At 42.6% G+C, this 18,149-nt stretch overlaps 1 protein-coding gene across 1 annotated transcript in view; it reads right to left on the bottom strand.

Moving 5' to 3' along the window:
* SERPINI1 (serpin family I member 1) overlaps positions 1-18,149 on the bottom strand; it is a 45,324-nt gene that overhangs the window by 1,018 nt on the left and 26,157 nt on the right. The window contains exons 4-8 of the mRNA XM_068200221.1: positions 15,629-15,823; positions 14,656-14,860; positions 7,182-7,279; positions 2,185-2,271; positions 911-1,000 (exon numbers count right to left, since the gene is read on the bottom strand). Coding sequence (XP_068056322.1) covers positions 911-1,000; positions 2,185-2,271; positions 7,182-7,279; positions 14,656-14,860; positions 15,629-15,823 — 675 coding nt within the window. The remainder of the gene's footprint in view (positions 1-910; positions 1,001-2,184; positions 2,272-7,181; positions 7,280-14,655; positions 14,861-15,628; positions 15,824-18,149) is intronic.

The following is an 18,149-nucleotide window of genomic DNA, read 5'->3' as shown; positions in this document are numbered from 1 at the left end:
GCCAGATTTCTGGATTATTAACAAGCTTTGAGGCTTTAGCTACAGTTGCTGACAGCTCTTCTTTCTACATGCAACACAGGTTCTGCAATTTTAAGAACTGTCCCAAAGTGACCAAGTTCCACTCTGTCCTGATTTGAACTTCTCTTTTTGGGGATATTTTTGGATGTGGAGTAGCAGTAAAGGCCAGATACCCTTCTCCAGATAGATTTTCTATCTAATGTGTCTACAACAGTAATAATATTTAATTTTATTATGGTTAAAAAACCCCCTAGGAGTTGGTATCCTGCCTTGCTGGCCTGCTTTCAGCTGGGATGGAGTTTGTGGGAATGAAGTCCCACAGGCGACTCTCCCTAACCAGACCCATAAAAACCCTGTGGGTGCACAGCAATGTTTTATCACCCAGTCACATCCACATCATTACAGCAAATTACAAATACCAGACCCAGGAATTACTTAAATCCTGGCCCCTTTTGCTGGTGAGTGCTGCTCTCATCCCTCACCTGCCACAGAGCACTTGGAGAGCACAACAGAATTATTCCCAGCTGTAATGTCCCTCCATTATGCAAATCATTTGGTACTGGGAACATATTTCACTGGGCTGACTGCAGCCAAGCTCTCAGGGAGTGCAAAGATTTTGGATACTCAGGGCAGTAACACTCTGTTCTCACAACAGAAATGGTGGATTTTTCTTTTCTGTGAGTGTTTTTCAGGGTTGTATCAGATGCTGGTGTTTTATCTGGAGAAGGATTCAGGGCCATGGAAAAGGCGAGTCTTTCAGTATTGGGTATTTTAAAACAAACTAAGGAAATGCATAATACAAGCCCAGTCCATTGGTCAAAACGTGCCACTTTCCTTTGACTGCTTGAGGATATGCTGTGAAAAACTCAAGAGAAGTCTGCAATATTCTCACCTGTTCTTCTATTTCTGACCAAAAAGAAGAAGGGATGGTCCACTATGACCTGGGGATAGAGCACTGCCATTCTGCTGATGGCAATCATTCCTAGAGGAAACAGAACACAGGCAACTTGTCAAACAGCTCTGTCCCTTCTCCTGCTCTTCAGCAGAGACCTTTGTGCAGCCCCTGAAGTCCCACACTCAACACCAAAAATAGCAGGAAAATACTCACTGAAAAGGAAAGAGACTGCAGAGTAATTGCCTATTCTGGCTTTAAGAATGATTAACAATGCAGAGTGCTGCAATTTCCCAGGCTGAGGGAGCAGCATATAAATTTTAAGATCCAGAACCTTCCGAGGAGTTGTGAGTCCTGCTCAGCCACAGAGGGAAGTGCACTGCATCAACCAGCACTGCTGACCTGTTTTACACAGTGGAGAGGGAAAGGGAACCCTTAAAAACCAGGGAATATGCAAAAATTAAATGGGCTGATCCTGCAGCTTTTGGCTGGTGTTTTTAAATATTGCAGAGCTGAAGGTAAAATTAACTGTGAATCAGGCAGAATTTGGCCCTTTGTTATTTTTATTTGGAGGTGCATGGATTTCTCCAGGATATTATTACTAATTCCTAGTGTTTCATTTACTTCTACATTTTCACTCCACTGTTCATAAAGACTGGAGCATGTCCATAGAGACAGTTGGGCACAATTCAACCCAGACCTGGCAAGCAATTCTTCCTTTCCTCAAAGACTGGTAAATGGAGGCAATCAGAAATCACCTAATGATGGGCAACAAATGTAACTTATTTTCATGAGACAATCTGGAAACCAAGCACCAGCCCCCAGCATTAAGAGGGGACAGCTCTGGTTGTGCATTCAGCACTTCCCATCTTGTGTTTCTGGACATGAGCTTATTAAAATGCAGCTGCCAAAACCATCCTCATCTCCTTCTAACTCTCCTGGATCAAATGCCTCTGACTATCTCAATTAGCAGGTGAAAAATGATGAATGCTCAAGCTCCATGAAGAAAACATAAATTGCAGTCTGTACTCTCCTGACAATCAGAAAATAAAGAAGAGGTTTTTCACAGGATGCTCAAAACTCTTGGTAGAACATGTTACAAAGATGTCAACACTTCTGATTTGCAGAATTTTCTTCTGCAAGCTGTACACTTGCTATGCTGTGTCTCCATGCTGCTATTTAGCTTTCCTGGCTGTACAGCAAATCAGTTGTAAAAAATTAATTAGCACAGAATACCCAGACATTTGATTTAATTCTGCTTTTCAGTCAGGTACCTGAGGCAGCAGCAGCTTCTGATCCTTCCTCATTAACTTCTAGAAATGCCTTGTGAAATGCCTTTGCAAGGTAAAGTTCCTTGTTATCTGCAGAGGAAAGGGGAACATATTGCAAGTGGCTCAACAATAAGATTGAAGCATTTAAAGAACCCACCCCAAACACTGCCAAAAACCCAACACCATTATCCACCTTCTACACTGGGCAGGGAAGGAGAAGAGCTTTCTTGCATTAAAACACCTTCTGCCAAGACCTTTTAACAGCACCATTTACCTCACTCAGATTTCAGTGCTCTCCTACACCGTGGATATTAAAATAGCTCAGAACTGCCCAGAGCCCAGTAGAGCAGAGAGGGTAAAAACAGCCTTTGGACACAAGATTTTAAATACAGTTAGTGGGATAAAAGATTATAGGGAAATACTAGACGTAAAAAAATCCATTTCTGCACTAGGTACAACACAGGCTTCCTCCAGGAAAATGAGGTATTTTCTTTCTTCTTCTATTATATTTACAAGAAGCTGAAGAGAAATATTTATTGCAAGAACCACCACAGAGCTAGTTTTTTTTCAATCTTGTTTCTTTTCCATCCTTCTCTGTCACTATTTTAATTTCAGTCCCAGCCTGCTCCTGCTGAAGTCAGTGAATGTCTCACTAGTTTTTGTGGGATGCTGAAGGATCAGCTTATTGGAATACTCAGTAGCTGTAATACCAAAGCAAGCCAAAGGCAGGAGGAGCAGCAGCTGGAAAAGTCTTTCTCCAGCAGAGCTCATTTGCTGCTCTGTACACTCAGCACTGAATTAAAGCTCCCAGTTGAGCTGCTGCACTTCAATCACACCAGCAAAAGCCCCAAATCATCCCCTCAGGGACTGTGTGCAATAAAACAGAGAGAGGCTGCTAAAACTGGTACCAGGTCTAGACTTGAGTCCCAAGCCTTCAGCAATGCTGCCCTGAGAGCTGGGATTGAGCTTCCACCCTGCTCCTTTAAAACATGGGAACTGCAGCACCCACTTGTCTTTAAGCAAAAATCTTAAATCCAAATACATTTTTATGTTCAATAAAACGTAATAAGTGGGGAAACACCCACTTAGCCTAACCATGTATTTCAATCACTTCTTTATTACTGCAGCACTGAAGCCTGATCCTGTGCCCCGTAACATTCACAGAAATTTCCGCGTTTTTTGCTCCCAGTGCTTTACTTTGCATAGTTTGGTGGTACTTATGAAACTCCCAAGGTGCATTCCTGATGAGAAATAGCAACTCAGAAGATTGGTCTCCACCTGGTGGGCTCAGAGCCCCTAATTCTGAGAGCACAAACACTGCTGACATTTGCCATCAGGTATAAAAGGTTGCCTACTTGTGAATGCTTTCAGGATCTGAGTATTAAAACCAACATTTTCAGTTGACAGGAACACAAGAAGTGCCACTGCAGATGAGACCAGTACACCCAGTTAGCCCAGCACCAGCTATGGAATTGCTGCTTCACAAGAAGGTACAAAAAGCCCTGTAAATGAAAACTGCAGCACATTTGTAAGAGAAAAATATCCTCTCAGCCAGCATGTGCCTTACACCCTAACCCAAGTTTCTATACACAGAGTGCCTTTATTCAGTGCAGTATAGAGAGTTCTGATTGCTCTGGAGCAATTTCATTTCAGTCCTGCCAATCTCAAGGAACATCCAGCAAAGATCCCTGTGGTTAAGTTTTCCATGAGAAGCACTTTCTATTTGTTTTCCATTTGTTGCCTTTCACTTCATTGGATATCTTTGTCCTTGGATGATGAAAAGAGCAATTCCACATCCCAAATTACCTTCTCTAGATTCCTCTCTTGATATTGCTACTATCACATCCTTCTCATTCATCTCTCCCTGCAGTGAATGAATCTATTTTCCTATGAAAGCATAACATTGGCCCTGAGAGTTCAGGCAGCCTTTCCTTTGCTCCAGGATGTGACTGCCCCATCCCTGGCTGCAATGCTCCCACCTCACACCCATCTATCTCCTCAGGATTATCCCCCTTCCCTTATGGCTTTCACAGGGGACAAGGTGGGGCTCTCCTGAGCATCTCCCATCTCTTCACTTCTCTCCAGGAGCTTCTCTTGAATGTGGATTTCTGTAAGAACCAACCTGACTTGGTTGTGAACATCTCAGGGAAGTCCCCTGGGGATTTGGTGCCAAAGTTTCAGCTTTGTGCAGGAAGGCTGACCCATGGGGAGTGGGAGGGAGCTGGAGCTGCCCCCTAATGAACACGACTCTGCTGGCACCACACTTCATTTGTCACTATCTCCATATGTCTGCAGACTCCCACTCAGCTGCCAACTGGCTGCTCTGCAAATCTCATTTTTTAAAAAATACCATGTGGGTTTATTGGCTCTTCTTGCTTAGGTTGTCCCAGAAAAATTATATGGATGTCAGTCAAGACTTCCAAGAGTTATTTACTGGACTGATGCTCTTCTAACTACTTCATATTGTGGAAGGAAGTCACTGAGATCCCTTCATTGCTCACTGTCACCCAGGTCACCTTGCATTAAAAGCAGCTGCTTTTAAGGCTCTATAAAACAGCCAGAAATATTATAACCATTTGAAGGAGAAGGGGAGTTTTAGTATTGAAATTAGTTCAATGCTAAGTCTTCAGTGGTGTTAAAACACTCAAGCAGCAAATTTATGTGATGTGATAAAGTCACAACGATAACATCTCAAATAGCAGAGGTTGTTTCTAGATTATTTTGGACACCCGATGGAATCAGATGCAAGTAAATAATGTCAAAGTCTTTTCTGAAAGTGAGAGTCAGAATGCAGCAGAGCTGACAGCCCAACAGCACTGTCCTCCTACTCACCTGTGGCAATTGTCAGAGAAGCTAATTTCTGCCAGGGAGTAACATTTGCAGAGTGCATTAACACTTTCCCTTTGGTTGCTCAGAACCCAGACATTCCAGAAGGTAAAGCTGGTCCTTCTGGGTCCATTTTACAGATTGAGGGGAAGCAGCAAAAAAATCTGAATATTGAAAAATAATCCTGCAATTTAGCTTATATCCACTAAAGCCACAGAGAATTTTGCTGAGCTCACCAATCTGCCTGCAGCTGATGACAGGATTTGGGCTGCTGCTGAAATTGCAGGAGACTTTCCCTGGCAGCAATGCCAGAGCAACAGGACAGAGGAGGAGAGGATTTTTAAATGGAACCAAAATTCTTAACAATCTCTTTAGATTTAATTTGATTTATATCTTCCTATATTAAGTGTCCAGTTAAAGATTTTGTTGAAATATCTGCATTTAAGAGCTCATGAAGTGCCAGATTTTCCAGAGGGGTGTCCCTGAGATGCACACAAACTTCCAACTTCCATTTTCTGACATTCTATTCAGGTGTCTGTAAATGTCAGCTTTCAACAATTTGTCTTCATGACTTATCTTCCCTTCCTCCATCCATATTTTAAATGATGAAAATTAGAAAGAAGGAAAGTATTCTGTATTTTAACTACTTAAAACTTCATTTAGATATCATCAACTGTGGGGTTTTCATTAAAGACATTACTTCAAAACCATTTTTTTCATTCTTAATTTACAAATAACCTTTTCATGCCCAGGTGGAACAACCTATTTTCAGTGAAAAGCAGGAAAGCTACAGTAAACCTCATGAATTTTCTCTATACACTGCTCTATACTTAAATAACAAGTAAATCTTTAAATGGCAGAGGAGTTAATTCAGTCATGCAGAACGTGGTGTTTTGATTTTGTACGGTACAATTGTCAGAAATACAAAACTTTAAAGACATCATTAGTCACGTGGATTAAGACACAAGCATGTGATTCTTTCTGCCAACCTCTTGATAAGTAGATGTCCTTGATATATAAATGAATTTTACATGGAACTGAATAAAAGCCAGGTGCTGCCTTTGTGGTTCCCTGTGCACTTTTCATTCTCCTTGGAGCTTTTTCTCAAGTAAATAATTCCCTATAAATAGACCAGAATTTAGAGGGAAGCTGACTTTTCTTTGAGCTGGCAGAAATTGAAGGTGTTTTTCTTCAGAAAAATGCTATTTCTTTGGAAAAGGGGCTTTTCATTTATTTCAACTCTTTTCATATTCACTAAAGCCAGTTTTTCCTCAGTTTCACAGGAAAAGTGAAGGTGGCAAACCAGTGGAATAAGCTACATGATAGACTATAAAGAATATTTCAAACGTAGCAAAAATGAAAGGCTATGAAGATCACAAACATTCCTCTGTGAATGTTTGTGAGGAAGCTTGGCTTTATTGCCAGTGCTTTGACTAGGGCACCCAGGTGTGACTGTCCCAGGGTCAGAAAGTGGAGAACGGGGACTTCCCACCAGCCAAGCACCTGCCTGGATGCCTGGGGAGTAACACATCTAAAAAACACAGCTAAAAAACCCCAAAATCATACAGGTGCCACTTCAAAACAGAGCAGCTGGGGCTGCCCCATCCCTGGAAGTGTCCAAGGCCAGGCTGGACAGGGCTTGGAGCAGCCTGGGACAGTGGAAGGTGTCCCTGCCCTACAGGAGGTGGAATGAGATGTTCTTTAAGGTCTCTTCCAACCCAAACCGTGCTGTGACTCCATGAACAGCTGTAGGAGGTATTAAAAGCATAAATATCTCACTTCCACATGGGTTTTTAAAGGTATTGGATATTTCAACTTCTGTTGAATGCAGGTGGCATTTGTGACTAAATTGCTTTTATCTCCAAACTCTTCCTTCCCATGCTGCTTCCAGGTATCTGGGGAGAGAAATTAATTGTGCAGCAGCTCAATGCTCCTCATGCTGGGAACAAACAGCACTGGAGACACAAAGTGACTCCCCTGGGGTGTGAATCCCACCTGCCACCCCCAGGCACTGCAGCCATGCACTGCTCCAATGTGCATCTGCCTCTTGCAAAGGATCACACTTTTGTCTCCATTTCTAATGAGACCCAGTTCTGAAGCACTCAGAGTGAACTTTCCCAGGTGAAAAATGTATTTCCTCATCTACCTTGAGAGACAAGACAAGAAGCTCTTACCAGACATGGCAGTGAGGTCAGCACTGCTGCTGAACAGCTCTGTAATTCCCAGACCTCTCCAGACATCCTTCAGATCAATTTCCTGTTCTACTGTGAACCTGGAGAAAGGAAGAGAACATTACAAAAAGCCAGATGTAAGCACTACTTACTGTTATTAGAAGATTAAATTTTCTAGGTGAAAACACCAAGACAAATAATAGAAAGCAGGAGATCTGGTGCTAGTGACACCTTCCAAAAATGCTTATAAACAAATGAGTTTACTCACAGCTGGATTTTTCCTAATACAGAAGCAATCAAAAATATGCTAATGGCATGTGCAGCCCCCTGCCCATAAAACTGCAGAGCAAAATTATGCAGCAGCTAATGGAAATGCTTACTTTTTACACAAGAGGTTTGCTCTAAAACCTGAATTTAATTGTGCAGATACCAGAACAGAATATCAAATGAGGCAAAGGACAGCAGAACTTCCCTGAGAGCTGCTGGCAAAGGAGGAGTAAGAAAGACACTCCATTTTCACTTTGATAATAGAAGAAAGACCAGCTATGAATATGAATATGAAGCATTGCTGATTCAGCTTCTAATTAGTGTGGTGGCACAATTGTAATTGGGCTTTGATTGTGAGTAAAGAGCAGGGAAAACAAATAGCTGTTAGTGTAAATGCACTGAGTGTAACCTGGCAAAAGCCCTGTTCTAGGCTGGCTTAGTGTGTTGCAAGGACAAACTGAGATCTGGCCTGAGGGCAACATTTTGGGCAACCTGGGACAGTGGAAAACAAGCAAAAGCTTGTTCCATTTACAGACTGATTTTCAAACATTGTCAAAGCTATGCCTGGTGTCAGTAGAACAAGGGAAAAAAAAGACCTTTATGCATGGCCAGACTGAGACTGGACAGCTGGAGAAACACAGGAATATGGCAGAAAAATATGAGTAATGGCAGCCCCAAGCAGAAAATATCAGATGTCTACAGGCTGCCACAGGAGAGTGACTATAATCCTTGTTAGGGGTGAGTTCTGGGTGCTCTGGAGAATGAGCAATGAATTATTAGTGATTTACAATGTGCTGGCTGGAGCTGTCCAACACAAAGCATGGTCTGTAGGAGGCTGCTCTGGTTTGTTCTGGTTTCTGCAGCCACTGAGTCAGACACAGCCACAGCTCAGTCCTTGGTGATGGGGCACAGAAGTGCTAGATCCAAACAAATGGGCTTCTGGGCAATCTCCTTTTCTGGGATTGAAGTCCCCAGCTCCATGGAAGAACAACATGTTCTTTTCTAGTGAAAGTCTGGCCCAGAGCGGTGGGCAGGGCACAGCTGATGAAGAGCTGAGATGTCCAACACCTTGGCATGCACCAGCCTTGGCAGCTTGAAAAAGAATCATCTGGACATCAAACAGAACTGGATAAGAGTCAAGTGGATCTTCCTCACTTACACAAACCTGAAAAAAATCCAGTACATAATCTACTTTCATAATGAACTTAGAAATGCCACTAGAAGCCAAAAATCTGGGGTGGAATGGATATCATCCAGAATTATCATTATCCAGAGAATAATTTTAGGACTTAAAATGGGATCTGGAGATAGCTCAGCACTGATAAATCACTGGTGGCATCAGCAGTGTTCATGCACTCTGTCCAGACCAATTTCAGGGCATGCATGGAATAAAAACACAGGAACTGATTCTTGTGGTTTTATTGCCTTGCAAGTTCTCAAAAGAATCAGAAGAGACCAACAAAACTTCAAGTACTGAAGAAGCTTCTCGTGGTGTTCTGGCAGATTCTGCACCAGTTACTGTGGTAACAAGTCTACATTCAATCAAATTCCCCTGACCTTTAGGCTCCAAAACTAAAACCACTTTTACTCTCACAACACACCTGTAAAACATGTTCACATCTACTTTAGAGACTGGTAAAAACCCTAAAAAAGATGAACTGAGACTTTATTCCCAATGCTAGAGTAAGTACAGTCCAGTCCAGAGGTCCTGCCCGTGCACATTAAAGAATTCCACAGAAAATAAACTCAGAAATATTTCCTTCTACATTCTATTTACATTAAAACGTTTTGAAAACCACTTCCAACTATACCTGCAAATGAATGTTAAAATGCATTTCATAAAAGTTTCAGAGCTGTCTGTTTCCTTTTGTGTTTTTTGATTTCACCCCAATATTAAATGCATCAAGCTTTCAACACGATTTAGGTAGAAGCCAGCAGTGTCAAATTAATAAGAAAGCAGCAAGTAAAGTCTGCATGGAAGGCAAACTTTGAGGTAAAAAATAAGAAAAATAACTGCAGAAAAAGCCTCTTTTTACAAGTGCAGAGAAACAGAGTAAGACAGAAATGGAAATCAGATGGGTTTAAGTCTCTGGCCCATTAGACAGCAAACACACATCTGCTCAGAGATGCAACTGACCCTGCAAGCAGCTGTGGCACAGGATGCTCCTGCACACTGAGCAAGGGGGAGGCCTGGGAGAGGTTCAGGCAAAGATAAACCTGGGAAAGCTCACTGAGCATGCATCTGAGGAAAGGGAAAGAGAACAGATGGCTTACAAAGCCAAGGAATGCCTGGGGGAAGGACAGCAGAGCCACTGGAGATGGAGGCTCCATCCCTGCCTGGAAGCTCTGGAAAGGCAATTCCTGAGCAGCTGGATGACTACGGGGCTGCCCAGCATCTACAGAGGTGAGTTCCTGCTTTATGTGACCAACAAAACAGACCAAAACCACCACATCAGCTGTACAAATATCAAATGATCCCTTTACGAAAATAAACCTAATTACTTCCCTTCTTGGAGTTTTGTCTCATGGCAAAACCCCACCCCAAAGATCTCCCCTCTTTCCTCACATGCTCTGAAAAGCAGGGAAAGTTACAGATCAATTATTAATGAGATTTCCAATATTTTAGCTGACAACAGGACCAGCCTCTTCTCAAAAGTAACAGGGCAGCTTCCACGGTTTGAAATTTAATTTCAGGCTCTGCAGTTTGACATAAACATTCAGCAGGAGTTACCCCTCAGTCAGATTCGAATTTCTTTGCACTTCTTACAGACAGTGAGGATGATATTCAAAATAAAAGCTGACAACCCAGAGCACAGAACTGACATTCCAGCTCATTTCCCAGACTCTGGGAATGTTAAGCTCTACCATACTACCCCTGACACTTGGTTATTTGCACTCTTTGCTGCATATCATGAACCAGATGGTCATTTTTGATTTCTCCCACCACCTTTTAGGTGCTTCTGATGCTAAAAATACTCTGAACAACTGATTTAAGTACTTCAGTATCAAAAATCATGGAATAGTAACAAGTGAGAGCTTTAAAAACCACAGAGGGATATCTGAGAAACAAACACTGAAGAGAAGATTAGGTAGAGAAACCAGCAAGTCTCTGGAGATTTTAGCAGAGAATCCGGACATTTTAATGAAATTTAAAACTCGCACAAGCATTAGAATAAAATGATGCATTTATATCACTGATATTCTGTAGTTAAGCACTAACATTCCACGTCAGGCCATCCTTCTTCTATTTTACAGACTTTGAAGAAAGAAAAAAAGTTGTTTTCATAACCCATGGTGTCGGGCAACCCTTAAAACACAGAATTTTCTGTGAGTTTTAGGTGCTCAAGAGCCAAGGAGGATGAAGGTACAGGGTTTACTCATCCAGGAGCAGGGAACTGCAGCCTGCAGTGATTCATCCCAAATGCCATCATTTCAAAAATTCCTGAGGGTTCTGAGTGAGCCAAAGCAAGACAATTCCAGGTTTTCAGATTGGTTCTGAGGGATGAAATCCTGCAGAAGGACAGGCAAAGAGAGGAAGGGCTGCAGTGCCTGACATCAACGTTCCTGCTTGTGATGCCTTGTGCAGGCTGCCCTAGAACAGAGGCTGGGCAGAGTCACAGAATAAAGCAGGGATTCATTAAAAGGATCTCCTCCATGGATCCACCTTGGGCAGCACCAGAGCCCAGCCAGGGCTGCACCCAAGATGAACCCAAATGGTCCCAAAATGCACGAGCGCTCCCGGGGGCTCTCGCTGTGATCAGCTCTGCTCCATTGGCACACTGGAGTTCATTGTCCCATTCCAGCTTTAGCCCATGCAGTCCCATCCTGCTTGTTTTTCTCTCTCCAGCCCACGTTGTTTGTGCTCCTGGGCCTGAGGTTTGGATCATTTGTCCTTGGTGCCCAGCTGGAGAAGGAATTGTTTTGTCTCCCTGCTCTGAGAGGAGAGCTCACCATCCCCTGATATGAAGCTCAGAACTGCACACTAAAGCAGCACAGAATGTGAGAAATAGAAAAGCTAAAACCTGAGGCATCACTTGGAGAACAGGCCCTGGGGACTGAGGCACTGTTGGCACCCAGGCTCCCGTGCCAGCTGCCAGCTCCTATCAGTTCCAGCATCCTGGCTGGAATTTCAGCCAGCTTGTCCCCAGGTGCCAGGAGCAGCCTCCAGGATTTAATACTCTGAAAACAAACAAGGAAGAGAGCAGAAAAATGCCACTAACATCAAAAACAGGCAAAAAAACCCCATTCAGCTGCTCTGGGCAGGGGAAGCAAAGCAGGTTGTGGGTTTTTCTCTGGGAAGATCCTTCCTTCCAGGGCTGAATGTGCAGGAGTTGGGTGGGAATGTGTTCCAGTGGAGTTTTGTGCCTCTTCTGTGGTTGTGCCTCAAGGACAACCAGCACTGGCCCATTCCTCATCAAAAGGGGACTTGAGACAGCAGGTTAAAAAGTAAAACCAGAAGTCTCAAGGATTTTTTTTTTCATTTTGGTTTGGATTTCTGTTAGGTTTTGTTGGGTGGTTTTCATGCTTGCTGTTTTTTGTTTTAAAGAAAACAACCTTCAGCTAACACCACATATCATTTTGGCACCATCTAAAGATTTTAAAGATATTTTAAATACAGAAAAAAAGCGAGAAGGTTGTTACAGAGATTTGGGCACACTGGAGCAATCCTGAAGAGGGGATCTGCAAACTGTAGCACCACTATTAGGTACCAATTCCTCCCATGCTCTTCAAGTAATTTATGTTGGAGAGAAAGCTTTGTGAATTAGATTCATGGTCTGTTTCACTCCCATGCAAAAAGTGGATTAAAATGTTGATCATTTTAGCCTGGGTTAAGCTGGAAACAATGATTTGGAAATGAAAATGAGGAAGTATAATTTAACCATTCTGTACAAATCTCTCCTTTGCCATTAAGAGGAATAATACACAATTTCATTTGCACACAGATAATGCAGACAGAAATTGCAAAGTTGTGATTAACTCTGCTTTGGCAAGTCATTCAGTCCCATTACAAATGTATAAGTTTAAAAAATGTTCACTTTATAATTGGATAGCATCTCTCAAGATATAAAAATTTAATTTTATTCCAGTGCTGTTTTCAATTTCTCAGTGGACAGAGCCTGGAGGCCACATTTCATAACATGCCTTTCTGAGTCACAGCATCAAATATTTATGAAGTGTTTATTTAGAGCATTGACAAAATCCTGTAGATCACCTCTGAATCCCTAATGGAAACCCAACACCTTGGGAGCATGCAATTAATTCCTGGATTTTTTGTAAGGAGACTGCATAATTCCCACACAATTCCAAGCTCAGGACAGTTATCTTTTGTAATCTGAAAACACTGAAGGTGATTAGCATCTGTTTCTACCTGGTTTGCCTGAATTTGCAAGTGTTTATCCCATTCTTTGAGGTGCTTGGATAAGATCCAAGCAGCCTGAGGGCAGAATAAGTAAGGACATTTTATGATCACACAAACCCCAGGCCTCAAATTCCCACGTGAGAACCTGGCTCCAGAGAACCCTGGAGTCTCTGCAAACAAAACCCCAAGTCCCCAATAAAAACTTAATCCAAGCCATAATTAAATAATAAATAAAACTTAATTAATATGTTTTCAATGCCATTCATGTGCTTAGACACCCAAGGTACTTCAATATGGAAACTGGTTTTTACAGATTTTTTCCCTAATCAGTGGAGGATCTCCATAATCTGCTGTGGATCTCCCACTCTAGGAATTCTTGGAGAGAAGATGCCCAGCTTCAGCAACTGGTGCACAGGCTGCTGTCCCAGGTATAGAAGGAAAGCCCATGGATGGAAGAATCCTCAGATTTCTCTTCTCATTCACACCTAGGTTTGCCCAGGCCCGCAGGAAAAGCAGCCTAAGAGAAAAATCCCCTCCCATGTGTTTTAGTGGACTTTGAGGCCTCTGGGACCTGAAGCTCCAAGAGAAAACGAACAAGAAACAAATCCCAGGACCAGAGTGCAGCAGGTTCAGTGTGTACAACACCTGCAATGCAGCTCTTTGCTTCTCTTCCTTCTCTTCAAAGGAACTGGGACTTAAAATAAGAGAGGAACTCCTGCTATGGGGAGGGAAAAACAGCCCCAGAATGCTGCTGGACCCTCAGTACTCTGCTTTAGCTCTACAGAGAAGTGGACTCCATCTCAATTTGGGATCAGAGCATGCTGACAGCACCAGTCCATCTCAACCTAATTTATCCTGGCTGGCCCTGCTTATTGTGCTCAGCTCCTGGACAGTGGGCTCTGCTCTGGAAAGGGAGCTGATGGACTGCAGGGAGCCTGAGCCTGTGGAATGGAACAAGCTCAGATCTCCAGGTCACCTGAAATCAAAGAACTGTTTTAATGATTTAAGGATTCAGTTGAGTTTATTTTTTCTGCAGCCACGTACCCACTGCACAGTGCCACAACAATAGAAGGAGTGGAAGTGATTCCTTTCAGAGATGTGCTCTGTTCTCACATAGACACTGCCATGAAACCATCATGAATCACTTGAAGGACAGTGTGGTCCAGCTGTACATTATTAGTGACATTTAGTAGTAAACAACTCTGCTACCAAGCCAGGCAGGGCACAGGCATGAGAAATATCTGAAAATGGATGAAGCAGGATTCCAGGAAAGAGCCTGATGGTGTATGTGGGCAGATCTGCCCTGAGCACACAGCCTGTGTCTGCAAATGGACTGACAGAAATTTCAGCACTTCTGGTACTGATGTCTTGTTATTCTCTGCTGCTCTAAGGAGAAAAAGCAGCACTTCTTACAGCTGGGAAAAAAAACAACCCAAAATTGACTGGAATTACCCCTCAACACTCAACCATTTGTATCTGCACAGACACACACACACACCACCAGAACTCCTGAAAACAGCAGCACACAGAAACCTAATTAGCACCTAAATGAAACATTTGGTAGTTGAGACTTCCAATATTTCTGTGGCTCCTGTCTAAATGGAATTTGTCCATAATGAGTTCTGCACTACTCTGAGCATCATTCTGGGTGGATGTACTTCTGAAAGAGATGCAACTGCTGACATAACACTCACTCTGCACTGCATCCCCCAGGCCTTGCTGTCAAAGCCACCCTCCTGTGGCTGCTGCACCACTCCAGGCTTGAGCAGGTCAGTCCAAGTGCTCCCTACTCTGCTCCTCCATCAATGGGGATGCAATTCCCCCTTCCAGTGACTAGGAGCACGCTCTCACCTTGGCAAATACACTTCCACCTTTTGCTTCTTCACAGAGTTAGCCCATTCATTAATCAAGGAGGCCTTGACCAGTGGCTCCAGTGTGGCCAGGGGAACCTCCTGCCTGGAAAGGACAATCATCATGCTAATCTCATCCCCCTCATAGGGGATTTCCAGGACCTGGTAGATCCCTCCTGCTTCGTTGGAGCCATCACTGAACTCTCCTAGAGGAGGCAAACAACAAAAACCCTGTTAGAACAATGTTCACATGTCTTTAGTGTATTTACTAGTTACTGGAACTAAAAATGACGCTCTTTATTCTACATAAAAATTTATATAAAACTGGTTTCTTCATCACAGAATTTGAGGCTTACATTTGATTTCTTAAAGAATACAAGCTCAAGCTATCACACTGTTTGTAGATAATCACAGTTCTGGGACACAATTTTCAGTGGTTAGGCAGAGAAGAGCCTAAAATTTAAGGCTGCTGAGACTTTCAGGGAAATGAGCAGAGTTTTTTATTCAGGAGAGAGGATTTTTCAGTGATGAGATTGAGCAAAATGCTGCCAGACATTTTAGAATCCACTTGGAGCTCAAGCTCCAACTAAAAATGATCATTAGTTCTGCTGTTCAAAGAACCTCTATTAAACGAGTCCAACAGTAAAAAGCAAACATTCATTTGAATGTTTAGCACAGCACAAGAAAAGTAATTTTGTGATAAGCAGGACTAGCTCAAGAATTGCAAAGAACTTAAATCCAATGGATAAACATTCTGAAATCCATCCTGTGGCACCAAGCAAGTCATTACAAATGTTGCTACCAGTTATATTATAAACATTAGGGAAAAAAACACACTCTGAGTCCCTCCTTTGGGCAAACAGCACATTAAAAATTCTAGGTGGAAGAAGAGACAACAATACAAATGGATATTACTGCAACAAACCCATTAAGTGAAGATTTAGTAGCTCTAAATTGCTAAAGGTCTAACTCACCGTAGTAGAACTCTCCCTGTTGGTACATCATTGGAATTTGCACTTCACTTTCATCATCTTTAGTGAAAGAAAAAGTTCTGGTATTTTCAGGCCTGAACTGTGACTTCCAGTTGCCTTTAAAGTAGATTGCATTGATGAGAGCCAAATGAGTTAGAGCACCAAAGTCTCTTGAAGACACAAAATCTTTGATCATGCCTAAAAAGAAACCCAGCTGTCAGTCTGCACGTCAAAGTGAGCATTAAATCCAAACTTAAGGCAGCTTGAAAAATGCAAGAAAATAAAAAGCAGTGTTAACATGTAATTTCCAATTCAGATGTTTCATTAAATCTCCAATTAAAGTGCCAGTGTTTTGTAAACCTAAATCACAGTGGAGGTGTGTAAACCCTTCCATCAAGTATGTGTTAGGCAACTGTTTCTTGATCACTACTAAATATACCCTACAAGGAAGCCACGTGAAGAAAGGGTCACATTTGGAATGTTTACCCTGCTGCTAGGAAACAATTCAGCACTTCCATCTTAACAGCAGAACTTGTACAAACTTTGGTTCCAAACCAAAGAAGCACTTAAATGGGTTCTTGATTTAAAGGGGCTAAGTGCCCCCGTTGCAGCTTCACCTGGGCCAGATCTGAAGGAGCTTCAGTGATCTTCTGCTGAATTCAAAGCCAGGACTAAGCACCAAAAATCCACATAAATTCCCAGCATTTGTTCTAGTGGCAATAGCTCTTGAAAAGCAAAAGAGGAAAACCATCTAGCATCTGCTCTATTCATGGGAAGTACAGCAGCTGAGCATGCAGCTGCTTTGCTCCTGCTCCTGAATAAGTCATTTACATCAGAATGCAGTCTGGTACCTGCTGCAGCTCATCTCAAACGCCTTGCATTTCACCAAAATCACTCCCAGTTTGGTAAACTGGGTGCACTGACCAGGTCTGCCACTGTTCTCCAGGAATTACAGCCTCCTTCAGATTGCTTTCTTGCTCACTTCTATTTTTAGCTGACATTGCAATGCAAAGTGTTAAAATAAACACATTCCTCCATCTGATTATTACTCCTTAATCCATGGTTTAAAAAACAAATTAATTCTGCTTTCTGGAGCACATGATCCTGACTAACTGGTGTGAAATTTGTGTATCACAGGGCTGGATTTCTTCCGGGTTGCTGTTTGTACTTCATTTTATCTCGAATGTTCTAAGGAGGGAGGTGTGACCAATACTCCCTTGGAGTTGTTAAAAGAAAATAAAATTCCAGATTTCTATTTGGTACTCGTATTTCTTTGTTTTTTCAGCCACATCTTGTTAATACATTAATGTTAAGAAATTTTCTGCCCAGAGAAACCTTTGATGGTTCTGTTTTCTGCTCTGAGCCGCCCATCACGCTGAGCAGGCTGGAACTGAAACCTGCCTGTGCTGTGCCCCTTTCCTAAGGGGGAAATCAGAGAGAAAGGGACCAGCTGAGGGACTGGAACCATCCCAACCTGACACCAAGAGCCCTCCAACTGCCCTGATGGGCCCTGCTTTTCCTTTTCCCTCAGACAGACACCACATCCGTGGAAACCCTCTGCAATCTGCTGCATCACTTCCACCCAGCTATTTCTGCAGCCTGAGAGAAAGGGCAGTTTGTTAGGAACAGAATGGCTGCTGTGCTCCCCTGGAACAAACCAGACCGTTTTCAAAAGGGAATAAAAGCATTACAGAAGGTGCTTTTCCACTTTGGAGCCATGCTTTTCCATAAAGCATTATGGATTCTTAAGTGCTCAGACTACATGGGGATGTGTTAATTCCTTCCAGGTGATTCCAATGCCTCCAAATTCCCAGTGGCACAACTGTGTCAGAGCCAGACCTCTCTGAATTACTCCCAAAATCTCAATCTTCAGAGTGGGCCAGGGGAACCAGAATGAGGTCATGCTTTGATCCCTGCACCAGGAGACTCCCAGATATGGGGACTCTGCATGGATCCAGGAAATGCCACCTCTCTGGGAGCTGCCAAGCCAAGCAGCATCCTGCAGCTCTCAATGTGCATATTTACAACAGCAATTTTGTGCTTAACTCCCCTGCTGCAAATTTGTGTTGTGAAACTGTTGACAGCGTTCCTAAAATCAACTACCCTCTCAACACGCTATCTCGTTTCCTCACACTGCAAAATATTACATTACACACTCTGATTTTGTGGTTCAAAATTATCTTTTCATTCCCTACTATTCTATTTCTCAGTACCTTGTGAGTATGAGCTCCTCAGAGGAGGAGTGATACTCCACACATCCAAAGCACGAGCCAATAACCTCTCTGCAGACAACTTTTCTGCCATTAGAAATAATACTTTTTTTTAAAAAAATAATTTAAAATACTATTAAAATGCCTACCATTAAAACAGTCTTATTCAATAAATGTTACAGATGGTTAAGACCAGAGAACAAATATTCAAATGGATGCCACATGATTAACAATGACTAATATTACTTCTGACAGATCATTCCTACACAGGAAAAAATAGTAATACTAGAATTTGTCTCCTGGGAGGAGACACT

Source organism: Anomalospiza imberbis, chromosome 10 (genome assembly GCF_031753505.1).
Source record: "Anomalospiza imberbis isolate Cuckoo-Finch-1a 21T00152 chromosome 10, ASM3175350v1, whole genome shotgun sequence".
In the NCBI taxonomy this organism is placed as follows: Eukaryota; Metazoa; Chordata; class Aves; order Passeriformes; family Viduidae; genus Anomalospiza; species Anomalospiza imberbis.
The sequence above is the reverse complement of the archived record's forward strand: the minus strand, read 5'-3'. Positions and strand labels throughout refer to the sequence as shown.